This window comes from Coregonus clupeaformis, chromosome 17, assembly GCF_020615455.1.
Source record: "Coregonus clupeaformis isolate EN_2021a chromosome 17, ASM2061545v1, whole genome shotgun sequence".
Classification (NCBI taxonomy): Eukaryota; Metazoa; Chordata; class Actinopteri; order Salmoniformes; family Salmonidae; genus Coregonus; species Coregonus clupeaformis.
This window is the reverse complement of record NC_059208.1, coordinates 48,825,487-48,838,400: the sequence shown is the minus strand read 5'-3', so window position 1 is coordinate 48,838,400 and position 12,914 is coordinate 48,825,487. Positions and strand designations below refer to the sequence as shown.

Below are 12,914 nucleotides of genomic sequence, written 5' to 3'. Positions count from 1 at the left end.
GAGAATGCTATTCATTGACTACAGCTCAGCATTCAACACCATAGTGCCCTCTAAGCTCATCACTAAGCTAAGGATCCTGGGACTAAACACCTCCCTCTGCAACTGGATCCTGGACTTCCTGACGGGCCGCCCCCAGGTGGTAAGGGTAGGTAACAACACATCTGCCACACTGATCCTCAACACGGGGGCCCCTCAGGGGTACGTGCTCAGTCCCCCTCCTGTACTCTCTGTTCACCCATGACTGCATGGCCAGGCACGACTCCAACACCATCATTAAGTTTGCAGACGACACAACAGTGGTAGGCCTGATCACCGACAACGATGAGACAGCCTATAGGGAGGAGGTCAGAGATCTGGCCGTGTGGTGCCAGGACAACAACCTCTCCCTCAACGTGACCAAGACAAAGGAGATGATTGTGGACTACAGGAAAAAAACGAGGACTGAGCACGCCCCCATTCTCATCGACGGGGCTGTAGTCGAACAGGTTGAGAGCTTCAAGTTCCTTGGTGTCCACATCACCAACGAACTATCATGGTCCAAACACACCAAGACAGTCGTGAAGAGGGCACGACAAAGCCTATTCCCCCTCAGGAGACTAAAAAGATTTGGTATGGGTCCTCAGATCCTCAAAAAATTCTACAGCTGCACCATCGAGAGCATCCTGACTGGTTGCATCACCGCCTGGTATGGCAACTGCTTGGCCTCCGACCGCAAGGCACTACAGAGGGTAGTGCGTACGGCCCAGTACATCACTGGGGCAAAGCTTCCTGCCATCCAGGACCTCTATACCAGGCGGTGTCAGAGGAAGGCCCTCAAAATTGTCAAAGACTCCAGCCACCCTAGTCATAGACTGTTCTCTCTGCTACCGCACGGCAAGCGGTACCGGAGTGCCAAGTCTAGGTCCAAAAGACTTCTCAACAGCTTCTACCCCCAAGCCATAAGACTCCTGAACAGCTAATCATGGCTACCCGGACTATTTGCACTGCCCCCCCACCCCATCCTTTTACGCTGCTGCTACTCTGTTAAGTATTTATGCATAGTCACTTTAACTTTACCCACATGTACATATTACCTCAACTACCTCAACTAGCCGGTGCCCCCGCACATTGACTCTGCAACGGTACCCCCCTGTATATATAGCCTCCCTACTGTCACTTTATTTTACTTCTGCTCTTTTTTTTCTCAACACTTTTTTTTGTTGTTGTTTTATTTTTACTTTTTTTGTTAAAAATAAATGCACTGTTGGTTAAGGGCTGTAAGTAAGCATTTCACTGTAATGTCTGCACCTGTTGTATTCGGCGCATGTGACCAATACAATTTGATTTGATTTATCAGAAATATGTTGGGTCGTTTTCACTGCTTTTAATTTCCTTAAACCGGTCAAACTGATGCCATTAAGATGTTTTTATATTGTTTTTCTCCCTGGTCCCTAAACGTCTGCTGTGCGAGACAAGCAGAGACGAAAGAGAACTTTACCGATGTCAACTAGATTGAAGCATTCATCGATATCTAACATTATTCTGGTGAGCAAGAGTTTATTTAGTCTTCTAGGGCAGTAATGACAGAAGAGAAGCTGAATGTATCTAATTATAGACAAGTTGACTAACAAATAGCCTACCAAAATGTCAGAAATTATAAGCACAAACATCTAAATTAGGCTTAAAAAAGAAATCCTGCCAAATCCCCTGTCAAAAAAATCGTTCCACCGTCTGACTGTACAGCGCATTTTCTATTTGCGGTTTAGGGTCGGGTGCGGCCTCACTTTATCACATATAGTCGAGCAGTTGCGGATGGGTTATTAGCAATTGCAGGCGGGTTCTGGGGAACAAACAGCTGACCTGTGCATCACTAACACACAGCATAGTCCCACATATAATATAGTAACCAACTCACCGGCTTTGCGAGCCTTGAGGGCAAGAGCAGCAGCCAACTCATTCTGCACCTGTAGGAGTAGAACATACAGTACACTCAATGACAGCTCCTGTCAGATACAGACACACACACACACACACACACACACACACACACCGTGGAGGTGAGTCGCTCTAGTGCTTTCATCTGGAGAAAGCTGTCCCCGCAGACATCTCTGTTCCCCTTCGAGTCCTCCTCAGACCTACAACACACACACACACTTTTTTAAAAATAATAATGTGCAAATATTGTACAATCCAGGTGTGCAAAGAGAATTACCCAGAAAGACTGCCAAAAGGTGATTCTAACATGTGTGTGAATACATTTGTAAATGAATTTTTCTGTACTTCATTTTCAATAAATTTGCTAAGATTTCTAAAAACATGTTTTCACTTTGTCATTATGGGGTATTGTGTGTAGATGGGTGAGAGAAACAATGTAATCCATTTTTAATTCAGGCTGTAACACAACAAAATGTGGAATAAGTCAACGGGTATGAACACTTTCTAAAGGCACTGAATTTGAATAGCCCTGCTCTACTGGTCTCTCTGTTGGAACCTCTACTGCTGGTTCTAAACAGGAAACAGGACCTTGTTCTCGCTCTTCTCTCTTTTCCTCCTTCCGTGTGTGTGTGTCTGTCTGTCTGTGTGTGTGTGTGTGTACATGTTTTTTCTGTGTGTGTGTGTCAACAGGACAGTGTTTTAGGGTAAGCTAATCTCTTTAGCAGCAGAACAAAGTGCCCTCAAGCCTCTGATGTAATGTGTTGTGTTTTAGAAGACACATTTTGGATAATACAGTCGCCCTCTCTCTCACACACACACCTTCCCACTGTTCCTAGACCAATTTGCATATCATTTAAAAACATTCTGTGGCCAGGAGGAAGACAGTGTGTGTGTGATCTGATAAACCATTCAGTACCAGGACAGATAGTGATGGCATCACAATCTCCCTTTCCCTCCCTCCCTCCAGCTCTACCTCCTGACTACACAGAAGAGGACAAGGCAAGGGGAGGAGAGGAAGGTGATCTCTCCCTCTCTGTCTTTGTCCCTCCCTCTTCTCTCTCGCTCTCCCTCTGTTTTTGTCCCCGCTCTCTAGTTCTCTCTCCTCTCCCTCAGTTTTTGCTCTCTCTCTCTAGTTCTCTCTCCTCTCCCTCAGTTTTTGCTCTCTCTCTCTCTCTAGTTCTCTCTCCTCTCCCTCAGTTTTTGCTCTCTCTCTAGTTCTCTCTCCTCTCCCTCAGTTTTTGCTCTCTCTCTCTCTCTCTCTAGTTCTCTCTCTCTCTCCCTCAGTTTTTGCTCTCTCTCTCTCTCTCTCTCTAGTTCTCTCTCCTCTCCCTCAGTTTTTGCTCTCTCTCTCTCTCTCTCTCTCCTCTCCCTCAGTTTTTGCTCGCTCTCTCTCGCTCTCTCCTCTCCCTCAGTTTTTGCTCGCTCTCTCTCTCTCTCTCTCCTCTCCCTCAGTTTTTGCTCTCTCTCTCGCCTCTCTCCTCTCCCTCAGTTTTTGCTCTCTCTCTCTCTCTCCTCTCCCTCAGTTTTTGCTCTCTCTCTCCTCTCCCTCAGTTTTTGCGCCTCTCTCTCTCCTCTCCCTCAGTTTTTGCTCTCTCTCTCTCCCTCAGTTTTTGCTCTCCCTCTCCTCTCCCTCAGTTTTTGCTCTCTCTCTCTCCTCTCCCTCAGTTTTTGCTATCTCTCTCTCTCTCTCTCTCTGAGTGACAGATTGAGTTCAGTAGCAGGCTCAGTTGGAATGCCACACAGATTAGTTGCAATTAATTTATTTATTTTTACACACAGGCAACACTGGGTCACGTTCACACACAATTACCCAGTTCTGAACTGGACGTATGGGACGAGCTGTAGGAGGAGCCTAACGGCCTCTGGCCACGCCTCCTTCTCCAGGCCGCAGAACTCGCAGGCTGCAGACTCACACTCCTCAAAGCTGAACTGGTAGTAGGAGTTAGAGTCCCCGAACACCACGCGCTGGTCCACTGAAACACACACACACACACACACACACACACACACACACACACAGACTCAGATGAAATGCCAGGGTAAGAAGAAGTGTGTGTGTTGTGTGGTGTGTGTACTCACCAGACAGTAGGATGCCCAGCTCCAGTAGGACCTGCCAGATGTGCACGGCCATGCTCCGACAGCGCACGTACACACACTGCTCACACAGCCACTGGACTAGCTCTACACCCACGTAGCTACGCCTGGACACACACACCAGGGTTTCTGTTAGCCGGTAATAGCTAGCTTTTGGCCATAAAAAAAAATAAAAAGCCGATAAATAAAATTGGTACCGGACAACTGTCCAGCAGAAGAAAATCAAATCAAATTGTGAAATAATGCTTTTTTGCCTATTCATTGATGTAAATACATGATCTGTCTATGGGTTAATGTACATTATTTTGTGGTTTGTGTGTATATTCGTAATGTATCTTATTTATCACACACACAGCATACAGATTAAATCGCGGGAAAACATAGTTGGAAAGCAAATGGCTATTGCTGTAAAGAGAAGACAATGAAGACTCTAATCTGTCTTTTAGTTGAGTGAACAAACAGTAGACCTATAGCCTATCTTATTGGCACCAGCGGAAAGCATTGACCATGTCCGTGGTAAGTGCGCACATTCACTCTATCATTGTTGGGTCAGGGCCAATTAAAAGTGTGTTTTTGGACAATAATTTCCTCCTCCAGTTTAGATGGAGGTAATATTCTATTTGCGTCTCCCCTTCTCTTAGGCAACATAGTTTTTTATTGATTGTTTGTCAGTGTTAGCAGAGTAGGCTACCCTGTAATTTGTCGTATTAAAATAGATTATGCTAATGTCTCCAGTCATATAAAGTGTAGTAGAATTACATGAAATGTGTTTTTCCCATGCAAAGAAAGAAACGTATCTGATATAGCCTATAGCCCAGGCCTCTACACTATACCAGGCGGTGTCAGAGGAAGACTCCAGCCACCCAAGTCATAGACTATTCTCTCTGCTACCACACGGCAAGCGGTACCGGAGCGGCAAGTCTGTGACCAAAAGGCACCTGAACAGTTGGTCCCCCCTTTGCTGCTATAACAGCCTCCACTCTTCTGGGAAGGCTTTCCACTAGATGTTGGAACATTGCTGTGGGGACTTGCTTCCCTTCAGCCACAAGAGCATTAGTGAGTCGGACACTGATGTTGGGCGATTAGGCCTGGCTCGCAGTCAGCGTTCCAATTCATCCCAAAGGTGTTCGATGGGGTTGAGGTCAGGGCTCTGTGTAGGCCAGTCAAGTTCTTCTACACCGATCGACAAACCATTTCTGTATGGACCTCGCTTTGTGCACGAGGGCATTGTCATGTTGAAACAGGAAAGGGCCTTCCCCAAACTGATGCCACAAAGTTGGAAGCACAGAATCGTCTAGAATGTCATTGTATGCTGTAGCGTTAAGATTTCCCTTTACTGAAACTAAGGGGCCTAGCTCGAACCATGAAAAACTTTGACGAACTGACTTGTTGGAAAGGTGGCATCCTATGACGGTGCCACGTTGAAAGTCACTGAGCTCTTCAGTAAGGCCATTCTACCGCCAATGTTTGTCTATGGAGATCGCATGGCTGTGTGCTCAATTTTATACACCGGTCAGCAACGGGTGTGGCTGAAATAGCCGAATCCACTAATTTGAAGGGGTCTCCACAGACTTTTGTAAATATAGTGTATGTCATGATTGCCTAGTCACTTTTACCCCTACCCACATGTACAGTGCATTCGGAAAGTATTCAGACACCCATTGACTTTTTCCACATTGTTACGTTACAGCCTTATTATAAAATTGATTAAATTGTTTTCCCCCCCTCATCAATCTACACACAGTACCCCATAATGACAAAGCAAAAACAGGTTTTTAGAAATTTTTGCAAATGTATTACAAAAACGAACTGAAATGTCACATTTACATAAGTATTCAGACCCTTTACTCATTACTTTGTTGAAGCACCGTTGGCAGCGATTAGAGCCTCGAGTCTTATTGGGTATGACACTACAAGCTTGGCACACCTGTATTTGGGGAGTTTCTCCCATTCTTCTCTGCAGATCCTCTCAATCTTTCCCTCGATCCTGACTAGTCTCCCAGTCCCTGCCGCTGAAAAACATCCCCACAGCATGATGCTGCCACCACCATGCTTCACCGTAGAGATGGTGCCAGGTTTCCTCCAGACGTGACGCTTGGCATTCAGGCCAAAGAGTTAAATCTTGGTTGCATCAGACCAGTGAATCTTGTTTCTCATGGTCTGAGAGTCATTAGTTGCCTTTTGGCAAACTCCAAGCGGGCTGTCATGTGCCTTTTACTGAGGAGTGGCTTCCGTCTGGCCACTCTACGATAAAGGCCTGATTGGTGGAGTGCTGCAGAGATGGTTGTCCTTCTGGAAGGTTCTCCCATCTCCACAGAGGAACTCTGGAGCTCTGTCAGGGTGACCATCATGTTCTTGGTCACCTCTCAAGGCCCTTCTCCCCCAATTGCTCAGTTTGGCCAGGCGGCCAGCTCTAGGAGGAGTCTTGGTGGTTCAAAAAACTTCTTCCATTTAATAATGATGAAGACCACTGTGTTCTTGGGGACCTTCAATGCTGCAGAAATGTTTTGGTACCCTTCCCCAGATCTGTGTCTCGACACAATCCTGTCTCTGAGCTCTACGGACAACTCCTTCGACCTCATGGCTTGGTTTTTGCTCTGACATGCACTGTCAACTGTGGGACCTTATATAGATAGGTGTGTGCCTTTCAAAATCATGTCCAATCAATTGAATTTACTACAGGTGGATTCCAATCAAGTTGTAGAAACATCTCAAGGATGACCAATGGAAACAAGATGCACCTGAGCTCAATTTCGAGTCTCATAACGAAGGGTCTGAATAATTATATAAAGAAGGTATCTGTTTTTTATTTATAATAATTTTCAAAGAAATGTCTAAAAACCTGTTTTTGCTTTGTCATTATGGGGTATTGTGTGTAGATTGATGAGGAAAAAAATTACTTAATCCATTTAAGAATAAGGCTGCAACGTAACAAAATGTGGAAAAAGTGAAGGGGTCTGAACACATTCCGAATGCACTGTACATACTGTATTACCGCAATTACCTCAACTACCTTGTACCCCTGCACATTGACTTGGTACTGGTACTCCTTCTATATAACCTCATTATTGTTTTTTATTGTGCTACTATTTTATTTTTTATTCAGCAAATATTTGTCTTACTTTTTAATTGTTGGGAAGTAAGCATTTCACTGTAAAGTCTACACTTGTTGTACTCGGTGCATGTGACCAATAACATTTTATTTTATTTATACGCACTCAGCCATACATTAAAACAGTATTTTTTGCAAACAGTGATTGAGTTATATTATTAGCCTAAATTATGACTATCCAATCTACTCATCACATTACGAATAGTAGGCTATCTTACATAAGTCTGCAAATGTGATAATGCATGGAATGCTTTATTATATAGGTGCATTTTTATGGTGAAAATGTGCTTCCTCAAACTTGAAACTCACGCTCCGCCTATGCATAGGCTAGTGATTTTGCTGTTTGTTACTCGTCTTGTTGGCAGAGGAAAAGTAAATGTGGACATTTCATCTTCAAGTGCGTGGTAATGAGACACGTCATTGCATCCTCGACTCGCATGTTCTGTTAAGATTAATTACCATATTCTAAATGTAATTTCTGTCATTCTGAGCACCGTGGGTAGATGCCCTAATCAGGTTACACACCCAATGCATATGGGTCCGGTACATTTCTCAAATGTCCGGTAAATTAAAATGCTCCCGGTCAAATGTCCGGCGCCACATTTTCATAACAGAAATCCTGACACAAAGTATCAATACACACGTACATCAATGTGTCCTCAGATGGCAGTTAGTGTTCAGCAGGGCACTCAGCACTGTATGTCACCATGGCAACTTCAGTTTTCACACTACCATGCCAATCCAAACCGTACTGTGCTGGCTTTTTTTTTTAACCCTTATTTTACCAGGTAAGTTGACTGAGAACACATTCTCATTTACAGCAATGACCTGGGGAATAGTTACAGGGGAGATGAATGAGCCAATTGGAAGCTAGGGATGATTAGGTGGCTATGATGGTATGAGGGGCAGATTGGGAATTTAGCCAGGACACTGGGGTTAACACCCCTACTCTTACGATAAGTGCCATGTGATTTTTACGATAAGTGCCCTGGGATATACATTACCAGTCAAAAGTTTGGACACACCTACTCATTCCAGGGTTTTTCTTTTAGGGCTATCTCCTGTATACCCCCCTCCCCCCTACCTTGTCACAACAACTGATTGGCTCAAACGCATTAAGAAGGAAAGTAATTCCACAAATTACCTTTTACCAAGGCATACCTGTTAATTGAAATGCATTCCAGGTGACTACCTCATGAAGCTGGTTGAGAGAATGCCAAGAGTGCGCAAAGCTGTCCTCAAGGCAAAGGGTGGCTACTTTGAAGAATCTCAAACATAAATACATTTTGATTTGTTTAACACTTTTTTGGTTCCTACATAATTCCATGTGTTATTTCATAGTTTTGATGTCTTCACTATTATTCTACAATGTAGAAAATAGTAAAACCCCTTGAAATGAGTAGGTGTCCAAACTTTTGACTGATATATATATATATATATATATATATATATATATATATATATATATATATATATATATATATATATATATATATATATATATATATATATATATATATATATATATATATATATATATATATATATATATATTGTGGGGAGAACAAGTATTTGATACACTGCTGATTTTGCAGGTTTTCCTACTTACAAAGCATGTAGAGGTCTGTAATTTTTATCATAGGTACACTTCAACTGTGAGACGGAATCTAAAACAAAAATCAAGAAAATCAAATTGTATGATTTTTAAGTAATTAATTTGCATTTTATTGCATGACATAAGTATTTGATACATCAGAAAAGCAGAACTTAATATTTGGTACAGAAACCTTTGTTTGCAATTACAGAGATCACACGTTTCCTGTAGGACCTGACCAGGTTTGCCACGACCCATCTTCAATGCTCTTACTGAGGGAAGGAGGTTGTTGGCCAAGATCTCGCAATACATGGCCCCATCCATCCTCCCCTCAATACGGTGCAGTCGTCCTGTCCCCTTTGCAGAAAAGCATCCCCAAAGAATGATGTTTCCACCTCCATGCTTCACGGTTGGGATGGTGTTCTTGGGGTTGTACTCATCCTTCTTCTTCCTCCAAACACGGCGAGTGGAGTTTAGACCAAAAAGCTCTATTTTTGTCTCATCAGATCACATGACCTTCTCCCATTCCTCCTCTGGATCATCCAGATGGTCATTGGCAAACTTCAGACGGGCCTGGACATGCGCTGGCTTGAGCAGGGGGACCTTGCGTGCGCTGCAGGATTTTAATCCATGACGGCGTAGTGTGTTACTAATGGTTTTCTTTGAGACTGTGGTCCCAGCTCTCTTCAGGTCATTGACCAGGTCCTGCCGTGTAGTTCTTGGCTGATCCCTCACCTTCCTCATGATCATTGGTGCCCCACGAGGTGATATCTTGCATGGAGCCCTAGACGGAGGGTGATTGACCGTCATCTTGAACTTCTTCAATTTTCTAATAATTGCGCCAACAGTTGTTGCCTTCTCACCAAGCTGCTTGCCTATTGTCCTGTAGCCCATCCCACCCTTGTGCAGGTCTATAATTTTATCCCTGATGTCCTTACACAGCTCTCTGGTCTTGGCCATTGTGGAGAGGCTGGAGTCTGTTTGATTGAGTGTGTGGACAGGTCTTTTATACAGGTAACGAGTTCAAACAGGTGCAGTTAATACAGGTAATGAGTGGAGAACAGCAGGGCTTCTTAAAGAAAAACTAACAGGTCTGTGAGAGCCGGAATTCTTACTGGTTGGTAGGTGAGCAAATACTTATGTCATGCAATAAAATGCAAATGAATTACTTAAAAGTCATACAATGTGATTTTCTGGATTTTTGTTTTAGATTCCGTCTCTCACAGTTGAAGTGTACCTATGATACAAATTACAGACCTCTACATGCTTTGTAAGTAGGAAAACCTGCAAAATCGGCAGTGTATCAAATACTTGTTCTCCCCACTGTATACAGGGGCCATGTATCGCAAGTTCTTGGCCAACAACCTCCTTCCCTCAGTAAGAGCATTGAAGATGGGTCGTGGCTGGGTATTCCACCATGACAACGACCGAAACACACAGCCAGGGCAACTAAGGAGTGGCTCCGTAAGAAGCATCTCAAGGTCCTGGAGTGGCCTAGCCAAGTCTCCAGACCTGAACCCAATAGAAAATCGTTGGAGGGAGCTGAAAGTCCGTATTGCCCAGCGACAGCCCCGAAACCTGAAGGATCTGGAGAAGGTCTGTATGGAGGAGTGGGCCAAAATACCTGCTGCAGTGTGTGCAAACTTGGTCAAGACCTACAGGAAACTTATGATCTCTGTAATTGCAAACAAAGGTTTCTGTACCAAATATTAAGTTCTGCTTTTCTGATGTATCAAATACTTATGTCATGCAATAAAATGCAAATTAATTACTTAAAAATCATACAATGTGATTTTCTGGATTTTTGTTGAAGTGTACCTATGATCAAAATTAGAGACCTCTACATGCTTTGTAAGTAGGAAAACCTGCAAAATCGGCAGTGTATCAAATACTTGTTCTCCCCACTGTATACACTGCTCAAAAAAATAAAGGGAACACTTAAACAACACAATGTAACTCCAAGTCAAACTGTCCACTTAGGAAGCAACACTGATTGAAAATAAATTTCACATGCTGTTGTGCAAATGGAATAGACAACAGGTGGACATTATAGGCAATTAGCAAGACACCCCCAATAAAGGACTGGTTTTGCAAGTGGTGACCACAGACCACTTCTCAGTTCCTATGCTTCCTGGCTGATGTTTTGGTCACTTTTGAATGCTGGCGGTGCTTTCACTCTAGTGGTAGCATGAGACGGAGTCTACAACCCACACAAGTGGCTCAGGTAGTGCAGCTCATCCAGGATGGCACATCAATGCGAGCTGTGGCAAGAAGGTTTGCTGTGTCTGTCAGCGTAGTGTCCAGAGCATGGAGGCACTACCAGGAGACAGGCCAGTACATCAGGAGACGTGGAGGAGGCCGTAGGAGGGCAACAACCCAGCAGCAGGACTGCTACCTCCGCCTTTGTGCAAGGAGGAGCAGGAGGAGCACTGCCAGAGCCCTGCAAAATGACCTCCAGCAGGCCACAAATGTGCATGTGTCTGCTCAAACGGTCAGAAACAGACTCCATGAGGGTGGTATGAGGGCCCGACGTCCACAGGTGGGGGTTGTGCTTACAGCCCAACACCGTGCAGGACATTTGGCATTTGCCAGAGAACATCAAGATTGGCAAATTCGCCACTGGCGCCCTGTGCTCTTCACAGATTAAAGCAGGTTCACACTGAGCACGTGACAGACGTGACAGAGTCTGGAGACGCCGTGGAGAACGTTCTGCTGCCTGCAACATCCTCCAGCATGACCGGTTTGGGGTGGGTCAGTCATGGTGTGAGGTGGCATTTCTTTGGGGGCCGCACAGCCCTCCATGTGCTCGCCAGAGGTAGCCTGACTGCCATTAGGTACCGAGATGAGATCCTCAGACCCCTTGTGAGACCATATGCTGGTGCGCTTGGCCCTGGGTTCCTCCTAATGCAAGACAATGCTAGACCTCATGTGGATGGAGTGTGTCAGCAGTTCCTGCAAGAGGAAGGCTTTGATGCTATGGACTGGCCCGCCCGTTCCCCAGACCTGAATCCAATTGAGCACATCTGGGACATCATGTCTCGCTCCATCCACCAACGCCACGTTGCACCACAGACTGTCCAGGAGTTGGCGGATGCTTTAGTCCAGGTCTGGGAGGAGATCCTCAGGAGACCATCCGCCACCTCATCAGGAGCATGCCCAGGCGTTGTAGGGAGGTCATACAGGCATGTGGAGGCCACACACACTACTGAGCCTCATTTTGACTTGTTTTAAGGACATTACATCAAAGTTGGATCAGCCTGTAGTGTGGTTTTCCACTTTCATTTTGAGGGTGACTCCAAATCTAGACCTCCATGGGTTGATAATTTTGATTTCCATTGATAATTTTTGTGTGATTTTGTTGTCAGCACATTCAACTATGTAAAGAAAAAAGTATTTAATAAGATTATTTCATTCATTCAGATCTAGGATGTGTTATTTTAGTGTTCCCTTTATTTTTTTGAGCAGTATATATATATATATATATATATATATATATATATATATATATATATATATATATATATATATATATATATATATATATATATATATATATATATATATATATATATATATATATAATAAAATTGCTCTCAAAACACCACCTCCAGCAGCATCTGGTCTCCCATCGAGGGACCGACCAGGACCAACCCTGCTTAGCTTCAGAGGCAAGCCAGCAGTGGGATGCAGGGTAGTAATGCTGCTGGCATCATTTCACATTGTCAGCACTTGTTCTGGCAACTGTGGAGTGAACTCAAGGACCCGAGTTTAGTGTTGCCATGGTGACACCCAGCACCTGCACAAGGCTACAACGAAGGACAGACATCATCAGTTTTAGAACTAGACATTATTCAACAGCAACAAAAACTCACACACTCTGTTTCTCTCTCTGTCTATCACACACACTCAAAGATTCACACCTTATGATCCTGGCAAGATGAATCTTGTCTTTAGCAGGGTACGGACCGTGAGACAGGAACGCATTCCTCACCGCACGCCCTGCACACGGGAAACTCTGGGAGCAGGACTGACATACACACACACGTGAGTCAAATAATAAATAGATGTTTTCACAGACGTGTTTCTCTGTGTGTGTGTGTGTTTTGACACTAAGAGAACTCTGATGTCAGTGTAACTATTGGATATTGAAACAACATGTGGGTGAAACAGAGACTAGGTGAAACTATGATGTCATCATGT

General features: G+C 44.1%; 1 protein-coding gene across 1 annotated transcript in view; it reads right to left on the bottom strand.

Annotated features, from left to right (window-relative positions):
- LOC121586643 (rap guanine nucleotide exchange factor 5-like) overlaps positions 1-12,914 on the bottom strand; it is a 58,709-nt gene that overhangs the window by 32,344 nt on the left and 13,451 nt on the right. Inside the window, exons 3-7 of the mRNA XM_041903529.2 lie at positions 12,635-12,741; positions 3,994-4,115; positions 3,725-3,887; positions 2,030-2,114; positions 1,895-1,943 (exon numbers count right to left, since the gene is read on the bottom strand). Coding sequence (XP_041759463.1) covers positions 1,895-1,943; positions 2,030-2,114; positions 3,725-3,887; positions 3,994-4,115; positions 12,635-12,741 — 526 coding nt within the window. The remainder of the gene's footprint in view (positions 1-1,894; positions 1,944-2,029; positions 2,115-3,724; positions 3,888-3,993; positions 4,116-12,634; positions 12,742-12,914) is intronic.